Below are 23245 nucleotides of genomic sequence, written 5' to 3' on the forward strand. Positions count from 1 at the left end.
TTGAATGAAGTACTCAACCTGAGGTGCCAAAAGAACTCTGAAACAGACACATGTCTTGAGGACTGTTTTTCCAGACATTTTATTCCTATTTTTTTCTCCTCTCATCATTTCCCCTCAGTTTAACAACTGTATTCCATCATATCCAGTTGAAAGAGAGAAAACTTTTACAAGTTGTCTACTATTTATTAAGCAGAAAAAGAATGTGGTGGGGAAAAATTAAAACACAGTTCATTACTGAAACCATGTTGCTGTCAACCTCACAGAGAGCATAAATCCGTCAGTTCGTCATTTCCTCAATGTCCTGACACAAAGCTACAAATAGAGCTGGGTCTGCACCCATCATTTCTGCCCCTTCTATTACTGAAATAGATGCGTCTCCCCTTCACCCGGAACCTGAATCCCAACTTCTATACTGTTCCGAAGCACTGTATTTGCTGGACTATCCCCTGAACCTTCCATCTCCTCTTCTCTGTTGGACACTTACGCTGGCCTGTTCAAATCCCATCCATTGAAACTTCCTTGGTAGTCCAGTGGCTAAGACTCCACGCTCCAAATTCAGAGGGCCTAGGTTCGGTCCCTGGTCAGGGAACTAGATCCCACATGCCACTAATAAAAAGATCCTGCATGCTGCAACTAAAACGCAGCACAGCAAAAATAAAAATAAACTTTAAAAAAAATTGCTGTTGTTTTCTTCAAAGTTTTTATCGGAATCTAGTTGACTTACAGTGTTGTGCTGGTTTCGGAAAAGTGAATCAGCTATACATGTATCTACTCTTTTTCAGATTTTATTTCCATACAGGTGATTACAGAGTTCCCCACGCTATCCTGCAGTCATTGTTACTTAGCCATCTCATACAGAGGCGTGTCAATGACCGCTGTCTTGCTAACACAGTGTCACCTGGGCCCCTGGGACCTGACATCTCCACAGCACGGCCCTGTCTACTCCCTACTTTCTAAAACTATCTTTCTGCTCGTGCAATCCTGTCTGGCCTTTTCCACCCGCTGCCTCCCTCTCAACAGCTACTATTCAAATGTCTTTCTCAGCCTCTTCTACCCACTCCTTAGAAATTCCATTCTCAGGACTTCCCTGGTGGTCCAGTGGCTAAGACTCCGAGCTCCCAATGCAAGGAGCCTGGGTTCAATCCCTGGTCAGAGAACTAGACCCCACATGCCTCAACTAAGACCTAACACAGCCAAACAAAAAAAATTTTTCAGTTCCATTCTCCAGGACCTGCCCTGAGCCACCCTGCCTCTTCCTCCACAGTTTCTCTCCAGCAGGTTGGTGATCCAGTTGCCAGCGTCATTTCCTATCTTGATGCTATGTCTTCAGTCTCTTCAGCTGTGATCCCTGTTCTGCAATCAGTTCAGTTGCTCAGTCGTGTCTGACTCTTTGTGATCCTATGGGCTGCAGCATGCCAGGCCTCCCTGTCCATCACTAACTCCTGGAGTTCACTCAAACTCATGCCCATCAAGTCAGTGATGCCATCCAGCCATCTCATCCTCTGTCATCTCCTTCTTCTCCTGCCTCCAACGTTTCCCAGAATCAGGATCTTCTCCAGTGAGTCAGTTCCTCACATCAGGTGACCAAAGTATTGGAGTTTTAGCTTCAATATCAGTCCTTCCAATGAATATTCGTAACTGATTTCCTTTAGGATGGACTGGTTGGATCGCCTTGCAGTCCAAGGGACTCTCAAGAGTCTTCTCCAACACCACAGTTCCAAAGCATCAATTCTTCGGCATTCAGCTTCCCTTATAGCCCAACTGTAACATGACTACTGGAAAAACCATTGCTTTGACTAAATGGACCTTTGTTGGCAATGTAATGTCTCTGCTTTTGAATATGCTCTCTAGGTTGGTCATAACCTTTCTTCCAAGGAGTAAGCTCTTTTAACTTCAAGGCTGCAGTCACCATCTGCAGTGATTTTGGAACCCCCCAAAATAAAGTCTGACACTGTTTCCACTGTTTCACCATCTATTTGCCATGAAGTGATGGGACCAGATGCCATGATCTTCGTTTTCTGACTGCTGAGTTTTTAGCCAATTTTTTCACTCTCCTCTTTCACATTCATCAAGAGGCTCTTTAGTTCTTCTTCACTTTCTGCCATAAGGGGTGGTGTTATCTGCATATCTGAGGTTATTGATATTTCTCCCAGCAATCTTGATTCCAGCTTGTGCTTCCTCCAGCCCAGTGTTTCTCATGATGTGCTCTGCATATAAGTTAAATAAGCAGGGTGACGATATACAACCTTGTTGGTCTCCTTTCCCAATTTGCAACCAGTCTGTTGTTCCATGTCCAGTTCTAACTCTTGCTTCCTGACCTGCATACAGGTTTCTCAAGAGGCAGGTCAGGTGGTCTGATATTCCTATCTCTTCAAGAATTTTCCAGAGTTCGTTGTGATCCACACAGTCAGAGGCTTTGGCTAGTCAATAAAGCAGAAGCAGATGTTCTGCAACACGCACTCATAAAAGAAATAAATACCTCTCAAGCACAGCCAGAGGAGAACCCGGAAGCACCGCCGCCTACGCAGCCGGAACCACGAACACCTCCGCGTTCCCACCAAACCCGTTCCTCTGGCTGGCCCACTTCAGCACACGGCCCTCACTGTGCCCAGGCCAGGCACCCAGGAGTCATCTCTAAGGCATCCTTCCTCAGCACCCCGACCCAAGCGGCCACCAAAGCCCCAGAATCCCGGCCCCTTAACAGCCTGCCTCGTCCACCAAAGTCTCTGGCCTGAATGAGTGAGCGCCCACCCTCCAGGCCCGCGGTCCTCAAATCCATTCTCCCGGTTGCAGGCTTCCTAAACCTTTCTAAGACACAACTCGGATGTGGCCGATCCCCTGCTCAAAGACAGGGGTGACATACCATAGCTTTCTACCGTCCTTTGGATAAGGGGTCTGAAGTCCCCAACCTGCTTCACCAGACCCTTCCCGCCCTTGCCTCTGCACCGTAGCCCCCTCTTCCTGCTCCCCCGCCACCTCCAGGCCCCACCCCATCCGTGCTGGTCCCGTAGCCACACCCACGTGCTCGCTGTTGCCTCCAGGCCACCCGCCTGCATTTCACTACGGGGAACATCCTCCTACCCTACCTGGGGAACATCCTTCTTCCCTACCCGCAGCATAGACCTCCTTCTGGTCTCAGCGTAGAAGTTACCAACTTCTTTGTTTTTTTATAGGCTGCACCTTGCATATGTAGGATCTTAGCTCTCCAAGCAGGGACCAAGGTCATATCCCCCTGCAGTGGAAAACCAGAGTCTTAACCACTGGACCACTAGGGAAGTCTCTGAGAAGTTTCTAATTTCTTAAAGTCCTCCTTGACCCCCTCAACCAGTTAGTCCTATTAACTATGGCTACAGCACCCCATTCTCCATTGTCACTCAACAGTGTGAATGACAATGCTTAATTAATCTATCTCCCCCATGAGAAGGCTAACTTCGGCATAGATATACCAGCTCTCCTTATTGCTGTGAAAGTGAAAGTGAAGTCGCTCAGTTGTGTCCAACTCTTTGCAACCGGTGGACTGTAGCCTACCAGGCTCCTCCATCCATGGGATTCTCCAGGCAAGAATACTGGAGTGGGTTGCCATTTCCTTCTCCAGGGGATCTTCCCGACCCAGGGATCGAACTCAGGCCTCCCACATTGCAGGCAGACGCTTTAACCTCTGCACCACCAGGGAAGCCCCTAACCCTCTAGCAACTAACCCCACAACAGGTTGGGTTCAGTGGCTTCAGATGACGCCTTTCTTCCACTGTGACAAATGAGATTATTATAGTGATAACTAAATAGTAAACAGATTTTTAAATTTTTTTCTTAGACTTAAGAAAACACATATAAGGCTCACTATAGACCAGGCTGTCTTTTTAAGCACTTTACAAATAATTAATTTAATCTTAGCAACATTCAGGGAGATAAAATTACTATCCACATTTGACAGATGAGGAAATTAAGGCACAAAGAAGTTAAGCAAAGTCACCCAAGGTCATCCACAGTAAATGGATCTGACTTCAAACATCATGATCCTTAACATTTGGCTGGGCTGCCTTTGACCTGCATTTCACAAAAGAAAAACAAAACTATCTGTCAGAGCGATAGAAGTACTATCTGCCAGGTTCTCAAATATAAGAGATGACGTGTCAATGACACTCCGCTCCCTTGTACTTTGTTGGCTTTGTTTCCAAAACTTTCAAGCCAAGATCTTCAGTAATATGCTGGATTTCAACAACCTGTTACAGAAGGTTTCTCCTGCTTAATAAATGAGAGGCCTGTATCAGCCCTGAATTTCAAAATATCGTGAGCCTCAAAGACAGAAAAGAATACGTGTTCACAGATGATTTCCACTGTTACTACGGGGAAAGCCACAACCATATTCAAGTTCAGTCTAAGGAAGTCATCTTCCAATAATGAACATGATGGTGGGGAGCAGGGGGATGATGGTGATGATGACAGTACCTACCATGGGCCAGGGAGAGCTCTAAGATCTTTCATAAGTAACATGAGGATTAAATATCACCATCCCTTGAGGTAGAGTTCTTGGTATCTCCATTTTACTAACAAACAGAAAATTAGCCACTGAGGGTTTCACTAACTTGCCCAAGGTCACCTAATCAGTGGTGGAGCTAACTTTATAGTCAAAAATTTTTTAAAAGCACATTTTAATGAGAATCCTAAATATATCCAGTATTCAGGCCAGAGGTGACATCACTCTGGCCAAACTGATTTTTCCTCCAGTCACATACCCAATCGTGACTCGTCCGCTACTAGAAGGTGATGGAACCTCGGAGCAAAGGGCAGACAGTGCCTGCGGGTGAACCAGGCAACAAGGAAAGAAAACTCACACTCCCTGTTGAAATATTAAGTGGCACAAGATTAACATCTTCCTCAGGAAGCGCAGGGAGGAAATTCTAGTCTGACCAGAGAGGCAGGCCTAGCAGCAGCATTCCAGCAGCAATCCCAGCAGATCTCGGGGCTTAAAGAGATGTCTGCGCTTAAAATGTCCAGTGTCAGGGTTTTTTTTCAGTGTGCCTGTTTATTTAAAGAGAAGGATGTCAAAGCTTTCTAATTGGAAAAACATCCCCCTAGCAAGTCCATAAATTATGTCCCTACATTTCCTACATTAGGGTAATTAAATAAACAGGCTGTTTGCACAGAGGCCTATCAAAATACCAACCAATCCCTGCCTTAAAAATCATGCTCATCTGACCTAACCAGACTGACAGTTTCCAGAGTGCTTAAAGAGCACTGTGTTTATGAAGATGACCATTTTTTTTTCACATGCTAATACTGAAAATCTAATTTCAGTAAGGCAAAAAGGCCCTTGAAGATTTTGTGTGACTCAGGCCAGTTATTTTTTCCAATCTTGAAATTTAAACTGATTTGTTCTGATTGCCCATGCCAAGCTGGTAACATTAAATATCAAACAGACATTTTATTAAATATCTTTAAAATTCACGACTTCGTTATCTGCTGGTTGTTAGAGTTAGTGTTTGGATTTTTTTTAATGTATTTGGCTGCACTGGGTCTTAGTCACAGCATGCAGATCTTTAGTTGCGGCATGTGGGATCTTAGTTCCCTGACCAGGGATTGAACCCAGGCCCCCTGCATTAGGAGCACAGAGTCCCACCACTAGACCACCCAGGAAGTCCCCAGACATAGTGTTTCAAAGTTTATAAAAATAACACCAGGGCTTTCATACTGAATAAATTCTCCAAATATATTGTCTCACAATCCAAAAACTGCATGTAAATAAGGTACCTCACAAAACACCTTAGAGTATCTACATTAACTTCAATTAACCAAGTCTTTTTAAATGCCACTTGTAGGAAAAAGGTCAAACTCAATGAAACGGAGCTACATGCATCCACGTGGATAAATCTCACAAATAGGATGTCAAGGGGAAAAAGCTGCAGAAGAACCCATATGGGCTTCCCGGGTGGTGCAGTGATAGAGAATGCACCCGCCAATGCAGGAGATGGAAAAGACCCAGGTCCAAGTCCTGGGTCAGCAAGATCCCTGGAGAAGGCAACAGCAACTCACTTCAGTATTCTTGCTGGGAGAATTCCATGGACAGAGGAGCCTGGCCACAGGGTTGCAAAGAGTCGGTCACAACTAAGCACACGTGAACACATGTAGTATGAATCCATTATATGATGACTCAGTTCAGTCGCTCGGTCGTGTCCGACTCTGCGACCCCATGAATCGCAGCACGCCAGGCCTCCCTGTCCATCGCCAACTCCCGGAGTTCACTCAGACTCACGTCCATCGAGTCCGTGATGCCATCCAGCCATCTCATCCTCTGTCGACCTCTTCTCCTCCTGCCCCCAATCCCTCCCAGCATCAGAGTCTTTTCCAATGAGTCAACTCTTCGCATGAGGTGGCCAAAGTACTGGAGTTTCAGCTTTAGCATCATTCCTTCCAAAGAACACCCAGTGCTAAAAACACGCAAAACATACTGTCTTTAGGAATGTGTGCAAATGTATTAACACATTATTAACTGGAAACGTATTAATACATCTTTTGTTACCAGAACATTATTGATTGGAAACATACCAATATCACTTATGTAACAAAACGATGGCCACAAGCATTAGTTTCCACAAAAATCCTCCAGTCAATAATGAGTTAAAATACCTGGGAATAATGCATGCCAGATTTGAGATAGTTGCACCTCTTCAGGGAAAGGGTGCCATTGAGAAGAGGCAGACAGAAGCTTTTATTTCAAAGCTGAACGGCAAATACAGAGTGGTTTAGGATGAGACTCTCTGTATCATTTTACAGTTCTAAACTGACTCGACATTAGGAAAAAGCCTAATACTAAAATATGAGAACAAAGGACTTCCCTGACAGTCCAGTGATTAGGACTCCACACTTCCACTGCTGAGGGTGCAATCCCTGGTCAGGGAACTAAGATCCTGCAAGCCCAGTGGTGTGGCCAAACAATATATATACACACACATAAATACATATATGTATATACATATATGTGTGCTGTGCTTAGTTGCTCAGTCGTGTCCGACTCTTTTCAACCCCATGGTCTGCAGCCCACCAGGCTCCTCTGTCCATGAGGATTCACCAGGCAAGAATACTAGAGTGGGTTGCCATGCCCTCCTCCAGGGGATCTTCTAACCCAGGGATCGACTGAACCCAGGTCTCTCACATTGCAGGTGGATTCTTTACCATCTGAGCTACCAGGGAAACCCACATATGTATACACATACATATATATACACGTGTATATATATGTATATATATATAACAAAATTGAAATTTACGCTTCTAAAAGCTGGGATGAGAAATGGAGAGGAAAAGAGACACTAAGAGAAAGGAAGAGATGAGATTAAGAGGCAGGAAGAGAGACATCTCCAACTAGCAACTGATCCTAAATCAACCCAATCTCTGAATACCCACACTTACTACACAAATTAACAATCAGTTTTACTTACAGTAGCCATCCCAGGTGGCCTTAAATTCTAAATCATGGTCCTTGAACTGAGCTAATAAGCACAGTCTCCTAACTAGATCGTGAAATGTATAACGCTTGCCAGATAAGCAGGTCTTACTGTAGTAACTTCTCCTAACGGAAGACCGCAGTTACATCCCTTTAGAGAGACAGCTTACTATTGTGGTTAAGGGTTTTGGAGTCCGACAAATGTGGGTTCACATTCCAGCTCCACCACTGACGAACTGTGTGACTGGAACAAGCTGTTAACCTCGCTAAATTAGTTTCCAAATCTGGAACGGGGTAAATAACAACATACCTCATTGAGGAAGTTTTCACAGTAAATAAGAGGATTTACCACAAAGTAAACCAAACTGTTTAAGCCTTCCTCAGCGATCAGTGCAAAGAAATAGAGGAAAACAACAGAATGGGAAAGACTAGAGATCTCTTCAAGAAAATTAGAGATACCAAGGGAACATTTCATGCAAAGATGGGCTTGATAAAGGACAGAAATGGTATGGACCTAACAGAAGCAGAAGATATTAAGAAGAGGTGGCAAGAATACTCAGAACAACTGTACAAAAAAGATCTTCGCAACCAAGATAATCACGATGGTGTGATCACTCACCTAGAGCCAGACATCCTAGAATGTGAAGTCAAGTGGACCTCAGAAAGCATCACTACGAACAAAGCTAGTGGAGGTGATGGAATTCCAGTAGAGCTGTTTCCAATCCTGAAAGATGATGTTGTGAAAGTGCTGCACTCAATATGCCAGCAAATTTGGAAAACTCAGCAGTGGCCACAGGACTGGAAAAGGTCAGTTTTCATTCCAATTCCAAAAAAAGGCAATGCCAAAGAATGCTCAAACTACCACACAATCGCACTCATCTCACATGCTAGTAAAGTAATGCTCAAAATTCTCCAAGCCAGGCTTCAGCAATACGTGAACTGTGAACTTCCAGATGTTCAAGCTAGTTTTAGAAAAGGCAGAGGAACCAGAGATCAAATTGCAAACATCCGCTGGATCATCAAAACAGCAAGAGAGTTCCAGAAAAACATCTATTTCTGCTTTATTGACTATGCCAAAGCCTTTGACTGTGTGGATCACAATAAACTGCGGAAAATTCTGAAAGAGATGGGAATACCAGACCACCTGACCTGCCTCTTGAGAAATCTGCCTGCAGATCAGGAAGCAACAGTTAGAACTGGACATGGAACAACAGACTGGTTCCAAATAGGAAAAGGAGTATGTCAAGGCTGTATATTGTCACCCTGCTTATTTAACTTCTATGCAGAGTACATCATGAGAAACGCTGGGCTGGAAGAAACACAAGCTGTAATCAAGATTGCCTGGAGAAATATCAATAACCTCAGATATGCAGATGACACCACGCTTATGGCAGAAAGTGAAGAGGAACTAAAAAGCCTCTTGAATAAAATGAAAGAGGAAAGTGAAAAAGTTGGCTTAAAGCTCAACATTCAGAAAACGAAGATCATGGCATCTGGTCCCATCACTTCATGGCAAATAGATGGGGAAACAGTGGAAAAAGTGTCAGACTATTTTGGGGGGCTCCAAAATCACTGCAGATGGTGACTGCAGCCATGAAATTAAAAGACGCTTACTCCTTGGAAGGAAAGTGATGACCAACCTAGAGAGCATATTCAAAAGCAGAGACATTACTTTGTCAACAAAGGTCCGTCCAGTCAGGCTATGGTTTTTCCAATAGTCATGTACGGATGTGAGAGTTGAACTGTGAAGAAAGCTGAGCGCCAAATAATTGATGCTTTGGAACTGTGGTGTTGGAGAAGACTCTTGAGAGTCCCTTGGACTGCAAGGAGATCCAACCAGTCCATTCTGAAGTAGATCAGCCCTGGGATTTCTTTGGAAGGAATGATGCTGAAGCTAAAACTCCAGTATTTTGGCCACCTCATGCGAAGAGTTGACTCATTGGAAAAGACTTTGATGCTGGGAGGGATTGGGGGCAGGAGGAGAAGGGGACGACAAAGGATGAGATAGCTGGATGGCGTCACCAACTCGATGGACGTGAGTCTGGGTGAACTCCGGGAGTTGGTGATGGACAGGGAGGCCTGGCGTGCTGCGATTCATGGGGTCGCAAAGAGTCGGACATGACTGAGAGACTGAACTGAAACCAAACTGTAAATGCTTAATAAAGGTTAGCTACCATTGTTAAAATCATTTAAATGATGTTCATTTCAAATAACAGTTTTTGATTGAAGTTGTAAACTGCCTGTTAGTCTCTGATATGTAATTCTGTTAAAATAACCTAGTAACCACAACTACTGAAGCTGGCGGGCCTGGAGTCTGAGCTCCACAATAAGAGAAGCCAGCGCCATAAGCCCCATGCGATGCAATAGAGAAACTACAGAAACGAAGACCCAGCGCAGTCAAAAATAAGCAATCTTAAAAAAAAAAAAAAAAGGAACCAAGCAAAAAACATCTAAGACAGTCAATCAGAATCATAATCTACAAATATCTAAACACTCTCCTACAACTCGTGAAGAAAGCCAACTTGACAAGTTTTCTCTAAACAAGTTGTAGAAAAATCAAAGGCAATACAAGAGAACACTGAACCCCATAGAGCAGTGCATTCACAGCTACGTTTCTAACACTAAACTTTTAAAAAGTGACAACAGACACCACATGATATTAACTATGGTCAGACGTAAAGTGACAGTGTGAGTCACTTAGTCATGTCTGACTCTTTGTGACCCTACGGACGGTGTAGCCCACCAGGCTCCTCTATCCGTGGAATTCTCCAGGCAAGAATACTGGAGTGGGTAGCCATTCCCTTCTCCAGGGGAATCTTCCTGACCCAGGGATTGAACCCAGGTCTCCTGCATTGCAGGCAGATTCTTTATACTCTGAGCCACCAGGGAAGCCCCACGGTCAGAGGTAAACACTTGGACCTATTCACGACCACACACACTCAGCAATCATTTAAGCACTTACAGTACCTAGAGGACTACACAGTACTTCCATCTCCTTCGTAATTCTTGCCTCTCAACCTCTCCCCCAAAAAATAAAATCAAAAGGTGATAAATAGCTATTGGAGTCAGAATTCAAAACAGCTTCTTTGGAAATCTGTCCAGGGGACTTGGAGTATCGTTTGGCAGAAAAGAGGTTATGTAACAACTCCTCCAGACTGTCTCTGGCTGCCCTGTATAATCCTGGTGGATTTCCCACAGTAAACACAAACACTATCCACTAAATTGTTAGGGTCTCCTGCATGTTAGACACTAAGATGAATATCCTCTAAAAACACCGTTGTGATTTTTTCAAGAATCTGCGGGCTCCAACCTCTGACGATGTTACCCTATCTTCTCAAGCTGAGCTCTTCCTGCCCTCTTGGGCTCTGTCTTATCAATCCCCTGGATGGCAAGCCTGGGGCTGCCTGCCTGAGCCTTAGTTGCAGACAACTGGGCTAGATCGCCAACATTCTTAGTGACACCTTCCACATCACCCTCAGGCCTTTCTGAATCAGAAACAAATTCTGGAATATACTCTCCCAAGACACCGCTTAGCTTTAATTCATCCACTCACAACCTGCCAGATTTCTTAGCATCCTGAGCTCCATTCAAGCTTTGGAAGCCTTACCAACCTTAGACCACTAAGTCTTTCTTCTTGGCCATTGGTCACAATGATTTGGACGAACACATTCTTAGGGATAACAGGCACTAAAGATTAGACACTCATCTCTGGGCCAGAGCAGCCATTCTGTGGGGCAAGAAAACAGCCTGCATACTAAAATGTATACCTGTACCCACGCTCCTATGGACACCTGATCTTTGACAAAGGAGGCAAGAATATCCAATGGAGAAAAGACATCTCTTTAACAAGCGGTGCTGGGAAAACTGGTCAACCACTTGTAAAAGAATGAAACTAGAACACTTTCTAACACCATACACAAAAATAAACTCAAAATGGATTAAAGATCTAAATGTAAGACCACAAGCTATAAAACTCCTAGAGGAGAACATAGGCAAAACACTCTCCGACATAAATCACAGCAGGATCCTCTATGACTCACCTCCCAGAATATTGGGAATAAAAGCAAAAATAAACAAATGGGACCTGATTAAAATTAAAAGCTTCTGCACAACAAAGGAAACTATAAGCAAGGCGAAAAGACAGCCTTCAGAATGGGAGAAAATAATACCAAATGAAGCAACTGACAAAGAATTAATCTCAAAAATATACAAGCAACTCCTGCAGCTCAATTCCAGAAAAATAAACACCCCAATTAAAAAATGGGCCAAAGAACTAAATAGACATTTCTCCAAAGAAGACATACAGATGGCTAACAAACACATGAAAAGATGCTCAACATCACTCATTATCAGAGAAATGCAAATCTAAACCACAATGAGGTACCATTTCATGCCAGTCAGAATGGCTGAGATCCAAAAATCTACAAGCAATAAATGCTGGAGAGGGTGAGGAGAAAAGGGAACCCTCTTACACTGTTGGTGGGAATGCAAACTAGTACAGCCACTATGGAGAACAGTGTGGAGATTCCTTTAAAATCTGGAAACAGAACTGCCATATGACCCAGCAATCCCACTGCTGGACATACACACTGAGAAAACCAGAACTGAAAGAGACATGTGTACCCCAATTTTCATCGCAGCACTGTTTGTAATAGCCAGGACATGGAAGCAACCTAGATGTCCAACAGCAGATGAATGGATAAGAAAGCTGTGGTACATATACACAATGGAGTATTACTCAGCCATTAAAAAGAATACATTTGAATCAGTTCTAATGAGGTGGATGAAACTGGAGCCTATTGTACAGAGTGAAGTAAGCTGGAAAGAAAAACACCAATACAGTATACTAACACATATATATGGAATTTAGAAAGATGGTAACAATAACCCTGTATGCGAGAAAGCAAAAGAGACACAGATGTATAGAACAGTCTTTTGGACTCTGTGGGAGAGGGTGGGTTGATTTGGGAGAATGGCATTGAAACATGTATAATATCATATGTGAAACGAATCACCAGTCCAGTTTCCATGCAGGATACAGGATGCTTGGGGCTGGTGCACTGGGATGACCCAGAGGGATGGTATGGGGAGGGAGGTTGGAAGGGGCTCAGGATGGGGAACACGTGTACACCCGTGGCAGATTCATGTTGATGTATAGCAAAACCAATACAATATTGTAAAGTAATTAGCCTCCAATTAAATAAATTTATATTAAAAAATGTATACCTGCAAATTAGACAATACATCATAATTGTTCACGTTCGTGTGCTTGTTTGAAACACTCTCCATTTTCTTTTTTCTTTTCACTTTCTGGCCATACCTTGCAGCGTGTGGGATCTTAGTGTACTGACCAGGGGTTGAACCTGCGCCCCCTGCAGTGTAAGCACGGAGTCTTAACCACCCGACTCCCCAGAAAGTCTCATCATCTCCATTTTATGGATGACAACACAGATACAGAAAAGCTAACCAACATGACTAAGGTCCCACGGTGAATGAGTAGCAGCGCCTTGGCCATGCTCTTTATCTCCTATACTATACTCTCTCACCAGCTATATTAAAAATTAAAACACAAAAACGTCCTCCTCTGCCTTCTCCCTCTTCCGGAAGTCAACGATGCTCTCTGGTGCCCCCCCACCCCCGCCACCACCAAAAAACAGAGTGAAGAGGAGGTGGTCAAAGAAAGCTCAGTAGGAGGCAGCAAATGGGAGGGCAGGGAAAAAGCAGTTCGGCAGGAAGACCCAGAGCAGCAGATGACCCAGCAGAAGACCCCAAGCACTGACCTGGCAGACATTCTACACAAACAGGGCTGGCTGGTGGAGAGCGCTAAATATTAATAGGAACTACTCTAAATGGAGACAAGAACCACCTTTGCAGTGAATAAAGTATTGAAAGCCTTTAAAGCCTGTCTGGGTCCACATTCCAGGTCAAGACTGATAGGAATTCTTTTCATGGCAAGTCTACCCTAGCACTAGAGACCAGGTCACTAGTAAAACCCCAAGTGAGAGTTTAAGACTTACCCCCAAGTGATGCCCTGAACTGTAGGGGATCCACAGTAATTCCCTTGGGGCAAAGAATATAGATGAGTATCCTCCATTCACGGTAAAATTATATTTACTTTATTAACTTCTTAAATAGCATTTTACTTCCAGGCCTCATGAAATTCCACTTAATCAGAGCATCAGCCCACAATTTACAGTTATCCCACTTCATCAAAATCAGGATGTTGGAAATTCCCTGGTGGTCCATCGGTTAGGAGTCCATGCTTTCAAAGCTTAGTTAGGATCCAGTTTCAATCGCTGGTTGGGGAACTAAAATTCTGCAAGACATGTACGCTGCTGTGCTTAGTCACTCAGTCATATAAGATTCTTTGCGACCCCAAGGACTGTAGCCCGCCAGGCTCCTCGGTCCATGGGGAGTCTCCAGGCAAGAATACTGGACTGGGTTGCCATGCCCTCCTCCAGGGGATCTTTCCAACCCAGGAATTGAACTGGGATCTCCTGCATTACAGGCAGATTCTTTACCAGCTGAGCTACCAGGGAAGCCCATAAGCCATGAGGAGCAGCCCAAAAAAACCAAAACACAAAAAAGAGTGTTAAGTAGCAGAAAACCCAACTGAAACTGGCTCGTCATTTTGCTGGACTTCCCTTGTAGCTTAGTCGGTAAAGAATCTGCCTGCAGTGCAAGAGACCCAGGTTAGATCCCTGGGTTGGGAAGATCCCCTGGAGAAGGAAATGGCAACCCACTCCAAGATTCTTGCCTGGAGACTCCCAGGGACAGAGGAGCCTGGTGGGCTACAGTCCATGTGATCGCACAGGTCAGACACAAGCGAGCGACTGAAGAGCCAGAGAGGCAGGCACAGGACCACCTGTGGCTCTCATTACAGCATCAAAACTCCAGATTCAGTTACCACTCCTTATCTTGGTTCTACTCGCCCTCCCGAGATGGCGGGAACAGCTCCAGGCAACACAGACACACATCGCAGAAGGCAAGAACCCTTCATACGAGTCTCCCCTCTCAAAAAAGAAAACCTTTCCCAGTGTCTGCAGCAGACTTCCTAACAGGTCTCCCTGGTCAGAAGTGAGATACCAATCACTCATTCATCTAATTACCAGCCCAGAAAACAGGTGTACCATGCTGAGTTGTTAAGAGTTCAGCACTTCTCAACCCTGACCGCGCGTGTTTACAGCTCCCTAGGTGATCCTAATGGTCAACCAGGATTAGGATTGAGAACCACTGAGTCAGGCTAACCAGAATCATCCCTAAACACCTTTCTGTAAGTCATCTGGGAAACAGCATAGACATCTGGACAAAATTTGGATTGTCAGAGGGAAAAAACATTAGCTGGGCAAACAATAACACCTACACAACCGCTTCACACTTGTGTTTTCAAAACACTTGCACATGTGGTTCAAGCTCAAGGCTATAGGCAACAACCCCGTTTTACAAATGAGACTAAGACTCAAGTTTACTAAATGAAATTCTTTCAAGTCCTCCAAATCTCCCTATGCTTCCATGCAATAGCAACTTGACAAACTTCCCCAAAAGGAATTACCACGTGAACCGTGTCTCTGGAGCAAGAAACACAAAGACAGCAAAGGGGAACTTTTATGCTCCTAAGAAAACCAAAGTAAAAATCATTAAAATATCAAGGCCTAAAAGAAGTACCAAAACAAAGACTTGAAAGACTCGAGTTCTAGTTCTGGCCACCAGTAACACGATTCCCCAGGTCTGTGATGAGAGAAGACTAATGAGGGCCCTTCCAGCTCACACACACAGACACACACCCCCAGACAATCTGAGTTTACTAAGGAGCCTGCTACTCAGCTATGTAAGTGCTTAAGGACTGTAAGGACTATCTGTTTAAAACATACATGTCTTCCTCTAGCACAGAACATATTCTCTCAAGAATGACTAACTATAAACTTTACAGCAAAAGCATATAAGGTTTATTGCCATTTCTAATAAATACACATCACTAGGAAACATAAGCATCTGAAACTACACAGACATCAGAGGAATGGCTTACAAAAGTTTAAACTGTATTGAAAGAAGACACTGATTATTCTAGAAAGGAGTGGAAAAAAGGAAAAGTGCTAAAAAAAAAAGCCATCTAAACAAAGAGTCCATTGAACTCAATGAAAGATCTCCAAACCCATCACATAAATCAATGATCCCAGACTCTCCTCTCTTCTGCTCCTACCCACCCCCACTGCTCTCTCCAAAATTACTCCCCATGCATAGACAGACACCAAACCATCCCTCTAAAGCAGCTCTTTCCCATTATGTCAGGCTTCTGCTGCAAAACCGTCAGTGATTCGCCACAGGATGAAGCCCACATTCCAAGCCCACTTTTACGGCTTCAATCATCTGAAACTGACCTTTCCACCAATCTCATCTACTCCCTCAAATGAAACTGCCATTCCGGCCAAACTGGTCTCCTCATCCTACTCAAACAGGGGTCTGGTTTCTTCCCAGCTGTTTCCAATCTGACCAGGTTCTATTCCTTCCTTGAAACACCAGAATTCCCAAACTTCCACTCTAACTTGCAACGTGCTCTTGTTTCTGATCAAGTTAGAAAACCTGTCACTGAATCCTCTGAATCTTTTAACCTGTGTGTCTGTGTATCCTTTGTTTCTTCAAGAACTAAGCACAATGTGTACAGGAGTTCAAATCCATTTCCTAGATCGAGCTGAACTTTAACCACAGGACAGTAACCTCAGGGACAAGGGCCTCCGCTTGGTTTCCTCTCTGTGTCTCCAGCCCGATCCTCAAACTGTAGATGCGAAGCACTTGTTGATTGGCTACTTAACTGAACTCAGGAGTAAACATTCAGGCCCTACAGAACTCATCTCCAACTTCTTTAATAATCTGTGGGTTATTCAAAGCCTCAATACATTCTTCACAGAAGTAACAATTTGGCTGTCAGCTTTGTATTTAGAAACGTATTGGTAATAGGGGTGTTTTCATAATTTTCAGAGATTACACCTTCACAAACGACCAAGACATTTAAAAAAAAAAAAAAGCAAAAACAAAGTTACATAAACCTGACAAGTATTCAGTGAATGCAGGAGGCATCACACAGGGCAATTAAAAGCGGAAACCCCTTAAAGGCACAATTCTGAAAATGCCATTTTTGCAAAACAAACCCTAAAGTGTCAGAAAACACAGTCTGAGCTAGTTGACTGGTCCCCGTTCCGTAGCTACTCCCTCTATCTCAGGTCTCTCCTCGACCTCTTGATTCAGATATTCTAGAAAAGCTCAACTGATTATGCCAATGATTGACCTCGACCGTAATTTTGAATTACCTAATCAAGTCACTGCTGAACACTGCAGAATCTTACTGATGCCTCTTAGAAGGGAACTCATGTAAATCAACCTTTTTAATAAACCGATAATCAGTTGTTAAAAAATAACAATAAATAATAAATAAATAAAATTTTTTTTAAAAAAAGAACAAGAGAAACAGAACTCAAAAGTGACCTGACTAATTTTCCTGCAGCCAGGCCCTAACAGTGAAGCGAATTACACTCAGGTGTCCCAAGATACATCCTTCGATCTTAGTCTTGATATGAACTCCATGTGAACTTTATGGGGCAAGCTGGGCAAAGGCCAGGTCCTTCCTAACTTGCCAAAGGCATGTGAGCTAAAGCTGTGTTCCTGTCCTTCTCTGGAAAAGGAGAAAAAAGAAACTTTGGTTGCTCTCTAGAGCATAAGCATAAGTTATGGGTCTTACAGTAAAGGATAAGAATCAAAAGGAGTAAGGAGTCAATTCGCAAGTGCCAGAAAGTCTACATTCTGGAGAGGAGGGCTGACAGCTGGGCCCCCAGATGCACTGGCTGCTGCGGGAACACAGGCGTGTGTCCTGCTGGCAGAAGAGCGAATATGCAGTCACATAAATAGCTTTCCACCAGTGGCCAGACTGGCTTTGCCATCTGCCTCTCTCCACACCAGAGCCTCCCTCCTCACACCCCTCGAGCCAGAGGGAGCTGCTAGAGTCAGTGAGAAAGGACACTCCCCCAGCCAGCGACACTAGTGAAGACCAAGCTACAAAAGGAAAGTCTTTCTCATGTCCACTGCACGCGCGCGCACACACACACACACATCCCACGTCCTTTTCATCTCCTCCTCTCTCCGTTTACACCTACATATTTACAACCCCTCCCCATCCCCATCCCAACACACACACAACACCAAGACACTGGAGAGCCACTAACGCAATAGCCCACCAGCCACATGTCACTTTGGGAAGTGATTCCCAATCCTCATTTTGCAACACCAGAGGTCACAGAATCAAAACGAACCCTGGTCATCACCTAGAGAAGCTGAGTGACTTGCTTCCAAAATTAGAGATGGCTCACTCACTGAATTCTTTCCATGAAATCATATTTCTTTCAATTCATTCATTCATTGAATTTGCACTGTTCCAGGCTCTGGGCTGGGTACCTGAGACAATTCAGTCAGTACATTTCCATCTTCCTTAATGCAAAATGGGGAACTGGGGTGGGGGGCACGCGGTGACATGGGATATTTTTCCCAGTCTGCTGCGTGGATAGGTCTTTTTAAGAGGGAAAAGCCAACACTCAACCGGTATCCTCAGGATGGGGTATAGGTTACATGTGTGCTCAGGAGGCCCGGCTCCTCACTCAAGCTAATTTTTTCCTATTTCCAGCTGCATCACCAACTCAGTGTTTCAGCATGCATTTCAGGCCACCTCCCTCCTAGACTCTTTTCAGACGCTATAAGCGGATACATCTCTTATTTTCCTGTGGCCACTTCTGAGTTGCTCAAAAGATAGAGACGAACAGGGTTGGAAGGCAGCAAGCTTGGCCGGGGTGGAATTCCCTATTTGCAGGCAGGGCTCGCTGGGGCTAGAGGGCAGGCTGTCTGCTCAGCCTCACAAGCTCCGATCTGTGAACCCTCCTCGGCGCAGCAGGAGGAAAGGAATTTTCACAACGCCAGGTGGACTTTCGGGTTTAGCATAGTAAGGCGCCTGGGACGAGACTGTCGCAGCGGATCCGAAAAAGACACAGAAAGGGTACGGCTTAAGGGACTTCTGACCAACTCAGCAGGTTTGCAAAGAATCCTCAGGCAAGTTCTTCTGAAGGATCACGAGACAAGACGTGAAACTGATGTGTTTCAGACGAGACAGAGCAGCTCTAGGGGGCAAGAGAACCTGCCTGCCGACGGGTCCGGCGGAGAACGCAGGCACCGAGGGCGCCCGGCCGGAGCTGCGGGTCTGGCGGGCAGCAAGCTTACGCGCATGGCTCCCGGCTCGGGCCGCCGCGCGGGGGCAGGGGCGGGAAAGGGACTCGCCCCGGCTGCCCGAGGAGCCGAGGAAGCACGACCGCGGGGCCTCGCGGGGCCGGATGAATCCCCTGACCCTCCGGCTGCCGGCCCCAGGCACGGGATGGTCGGTGTCCCTCTGGCAGAGGCTCCTGCTGGCCTCGCCCCGGGGCCCCGCTTACTTTTGGTCGCGGCGATGAGGTTCTTGCCGTCCTTGATGAGCTCTTTGATGAACTTGTTGGTCCTCTCCAGCTCCGCTTCGTGGGCACGGATCCTCTCCCGGAACCACGGGCTGTCGAGGTAGCAGTCGCTGAACTCCAGAGGCTGCAGCCCCATGACGGCGGCGCTCCGCGCGCACAGCCCGAGCCGGGCGCCGGGCCGAGGTGAGGGGCCGCAAGCGTAGCAAGCGCCGGAGAAGCTAGGAGCCCCGGGCGCGCGGCGAGCGCAGCGCGCACATGCCCCGCGGAGGGCAGCCGGGCCGCACGCAGCAGCACGGCAGCGGCGAGCGAGAGCGCGGCGCCGGGATCCCGGCAGCCCCCGCCGGAGCTCGGGCGCCGCGGCCCCGCCCCGCCCGGCCCCGCGCCGCACGCCCTCCCGGAGGCGCGCCCCGCCCGGGCCCGCGCGCGCCCCTGTCTCGTCCCTCCGCCTTCCTCCTTCCTCCTCTCCCTGCCTTCCCCGAACGTCTCTTCCTTCTTTTCCTTCTCTTCCCCACGCGCAGTGGCCCCTCCTCTTCCTTCCGAGGCTTCCTTGGTGTATAATTTCGCCCTGCGGCTCACCTCCAGCCCCAGGCGCGAGCGCCTCCCCTTTTCTTGGCTCCCCTCTTCGGAGTGACTCACCGTCGGCTCCCTGATGCGGGGGCACTTGACCGGGACCAGGAAGGGGTGTCTTCGGAGCATCTGTAATACTCCGCAGCCGGACGGCTCGACTCTGAGGTCTGGCTTGCTGGGGTAAAAGGTTTGACCTCTAGGTCTCATCCTCCCGGGACGGACCCTGAACTGTGAATGGACGCACACGCAGGGCTCTTTCCCCCCATTCTCGGCCCTCGACTAGAGTAAAATGCCTGTAAATCTACACCTTAGATAGAAAGCTTTTTAAGGGCAAGGAGCATTTTCTTGCGCGGCGGGCAGCTGCTCTTCCACTCTTCTGTGTAATCACACCGAACGACTTGCTGTAGGGGAGAGGGTGTCAGATCACGGTAGAGTCGTTTCTGCTGTAGTCAGCAGATTAAATTTGCCAGGGTAGATTGAGTCGATCTTTATTATACCACAAATGAGCACCTGAGAACAATTGCCAGGTTCTCTGTGGTTTTCACCAGATGGGCGTGACGATCGAATGAGAATCTGTCAGCGCACCCTGAAAAGGGGTACTTTTCAATGTGTCTTCAAACAATTCAGTGTGTCCTCACAATGTTAATAGGCATTCTGAATGACTGAAATCCTTACCTCAAAGAAACCGATTGTTCATTAGAGTAACTGTTCATAATAGCAGCTAACAGTTTATTAGGGGCCCCTGGTAGCTCAGTTGGTACAGAATCCACCTGCAATGCAGGGGACCCAGGTTCGATCCCTGGGTGGGGGAGAGCCCCTGAAGAAAGAAATGGCAACCCGCTCCAGTATTCTTGCCTGGAAAATCCCATAGACAGAGGAGCCTGACAGGCTACAGTCCATGGGGTCGCCAAGAGTCGGACACAATTTAGCGACTAAACAACAGTTTATTAAGCAATTATTATCTGCCAGGCACACACCAGGAACTCTGTATACATTTTTACAAGCTCGGGAACAACATATGTTTACATGTATAGGTTCACTTGTGATGTTAATATCACCAAGGGACTTCAAAGTGGTTCTTTAAAAGGTGCAGATTGCTAGCTGGGTAGTTGAGACTCTGAGCAGTTTGTTGTAGGAGTGTTACCCTCAGGAACTAGTTTTAAAAGCCTCCTACTCAATAAGCTCTTTTTGTTACAAAACAGCCTGCAAATGGCTAGCCCACAGATTAAACAGATAAACATTATTACTTTAATGTCCATCCTACAGAGAGTTCAAAATGTTTTACAAACAACTTTTACCCCTTGAAAATCCTGGTGCTGGCTACAATCTGCAGGGGAGCTGGAATCTACAGAAAAGAAAAGAGGCAAATAAAAAAGGGAAAGACAAGAACAGGAGGGATGTAAACAGTTGGCTGTTAACCAAACAACCAAACACTGACAGGCACCGGATCCTCTGGACAAAATCCTAAACCCTTCCTCATAAAAAGGGGCTGCTGACACCTCCCAGTTAACATCTGAGTCAGCAACTCCACTCCCTCGGCTTATAACCAAGAGAAATGAAAACATATGTCCTCGCAAATGCTTGTTCTTGGTAACAGTGTTCATAATAGGCAAAAAGTAGGCTCAACCCAAATGTCCACCAGCTGACGAGTGGATAAATCTGTATCTATACAAGGGAATGGACTTCCCTGGTGGCTCAGATGGTAAAGAATCTGCCTGCAAGGCAGGAGACCTGGGTTCCATCCCTGGGTGGGGAAGATCCCCTGGAGAAGGGAATGGCTACCCACTCTAGTATTCTTGCCTGGAAAATTCCATGGACAGAGGAGCCTGGTGGGCCACAGTCCATCGGGTCACAAAGAGACGGACTGAACGATTAACACTTTCACAAACACTTTGACATACAGTGAAATGGGCTTTCCAGGTGGCGCTAGTGGTAAAGAACTCTCTTGCCAATGCAGGAGGCTAAGAGACACAGATTCGATTCCTAGGTTGGGAAGATCCACTCCAGTATTGTTGATGGAGAAGCCCATGAACAGAGGAGCCTGGCGGGCTATGGCCCATGGGGTCGTAAAGGGTCAGACATGGCTGAAGCGACTCAGCAGGCATGCATGTACAATGGAATAATTCATCTATAATAAAAAGGAGTGATGTACTGAGGCATGCTACAACAGGATGAGCCTTGAAAACACCATGCTAAGTGAAAGAAGCCAGCCACAAAACACCACATGTAATATTATTCAATATGAAGTGTCGGGATATAAGTCGGGAGTGGGGTCAAGGTCTTATTGAAGGAGTCATTAAACAGTGAAGAGAAGAATCAGTAGGGGTTGGCTGCAAAATAGCAGATGGGAGCAGAGGAATCCAGGCAGGAAAGCAGCCTGTGCAAGCCCCTGGGTTGGGAGTCTGGTACATTCTGGAGACTGAAAGAGAAAATCAGGCATCAAGCTCAGTAAGTGAGAGAAACTAGCTGACGACGATGCTGGGTGCTGGAGGGTGAGCAGGGGTCAGACCTGGCAAAGTCTCACAGGCCATATACAGTGATGAAATTTCCACATACTGAGGTATGGGGGAGTCATACTGGCTTTTACATGAATTAACTCAAATTTTATGCTAAAACAGCCTGTCTGTGGCCTATCAAATGTACATTGTACATCTGCTTGAATTTTTAAAGAAAAGAGTGAACTGACCAGAAGTGAAGAATGTCCATGTTAAAAATAAAGATTCAGGAGACTCCCCTGGAGGTCCAGTGGTTAAGACTGTGCTTCCAACTGAAAGATGCAGGGGATGATTCCTGGTCGAGACACTAAGATCCAACATGCCTGGGCGGCACAGCAAAAAAAAAAAAAAATCAAGATTCAACACCTCCCTTTCTGGGACGCCTGTGCTGGTACTCCTTCGATGATAAGACGCCCTTCCCAGGCCAAGGCTATACTGACTCATCGAGTTGTGCTGATCTGGTTTGTTTCATTTTTCTTGAGACCTTGAAAGAATGTATCCCTGACTTATTTGATGTTCTTTGTTCTGACAAGACATAAAACTGCTGAACATCATGCTTCTTTGGAGCAGTTCCTCAGGGCTATCTGAGAGGCTGTCTTCTGGGCTGTACTCTTCAGTTTGGCTCAAATAAAACTCTTTTCTTTTCCTACTGTAGATCGTGTGTTGATTATTTTCATCACCAGTAGGATTTGGGATTATATCCTAATGCTATGGGGAGCCTATGAAGTTTTCAGCATGGTGGTAAAGTGATCTGGTTTGGGTTTCCTCTCCGGGTGCTATGTGGGGAATGGGAATCCAGAGGGAAGGCTTTTGGAGTGGTCTGGGCAGGAAATGGTAGAGCTGTCAGCCAAGTGACAGTGGAGACAGAGAGCAGTAGATCAAAATGTATTTTAGAGGGAGATTCCGAGACTTCATAGGGCTTCCCAGGTGGTGCTTGTGGTAAAGACTCGCCTGCCAATGCACCAGACCTTAGAGACTCAGGGTCAGGAAGATCCCCTGGGGGAGGGCATGACAACCCACTCCAGTGTTCTTGCCCGGAGAAGCCCATGGACAGAGGAGCCTGGCGGGCTACAGTCCTTGCAAAGAGTTGGACACAACTGAAGCAGCTTAGCGCACAGCACACTGGGACCTGATTGCAGCCTGGATATAGAAATGAGGAAGAAAGTGACAAAGACGGCCCCAGGCTCCTGGCATGATAAGTTAGGTGGACGGCTATGAACGCTACTGAACATCGACTGCAAAGAAAACCAGAGACAGAA

General features: G+C 45.9%; 1 protein-coding gene across 5 annotated transcripts in view; it reads right to left on the reverse strand.

Annotated features, from left to right (window-relative positions):
- ARHGAP10 (Rho GTPase activating protein 10) overlaps positions 1–19263 on the reverse strand; it is a 375744-nt gene extending 356481 nt beyond the window's left edge. For 3 of the 5 annotated variants that reach the window (XM_060400981.1, XM_015101370.4, XM_060400980.1), the window contains exon 1: positions 18907–19263. In XM_060400981.1, the coding sequence (XP_060256964.1) occupies positions 18907–19060 (154 nt within the window). In that variant the 5' untranslated portion in view covers positions 19061–19263. The remainder of the gene's footprint in view (positions 1–18906) is intronic. The other 2 variants (XM_060400982.1, XM_060400983.1) reach the window with 1 other exon arrangement.
- Positions 19264–23245: the final 3982 nt, after the last annotated feature.

This window comes from Ovis aries, chromosome 17 (genome assembly GCF_016772045.2).
Source record: "Ovis aries strain OAR_USU_Benz2616 breed Rambouillet chromosome 17, ARS-UI_Ramb_v3.0, whole genome shotgun sequence".
Taxonomy (NCBI): Eukaryota; Metazoa; Chordata; class Mammalia; order Artiodactyla; family Bovidae; genus Ovis; species Ovis aries.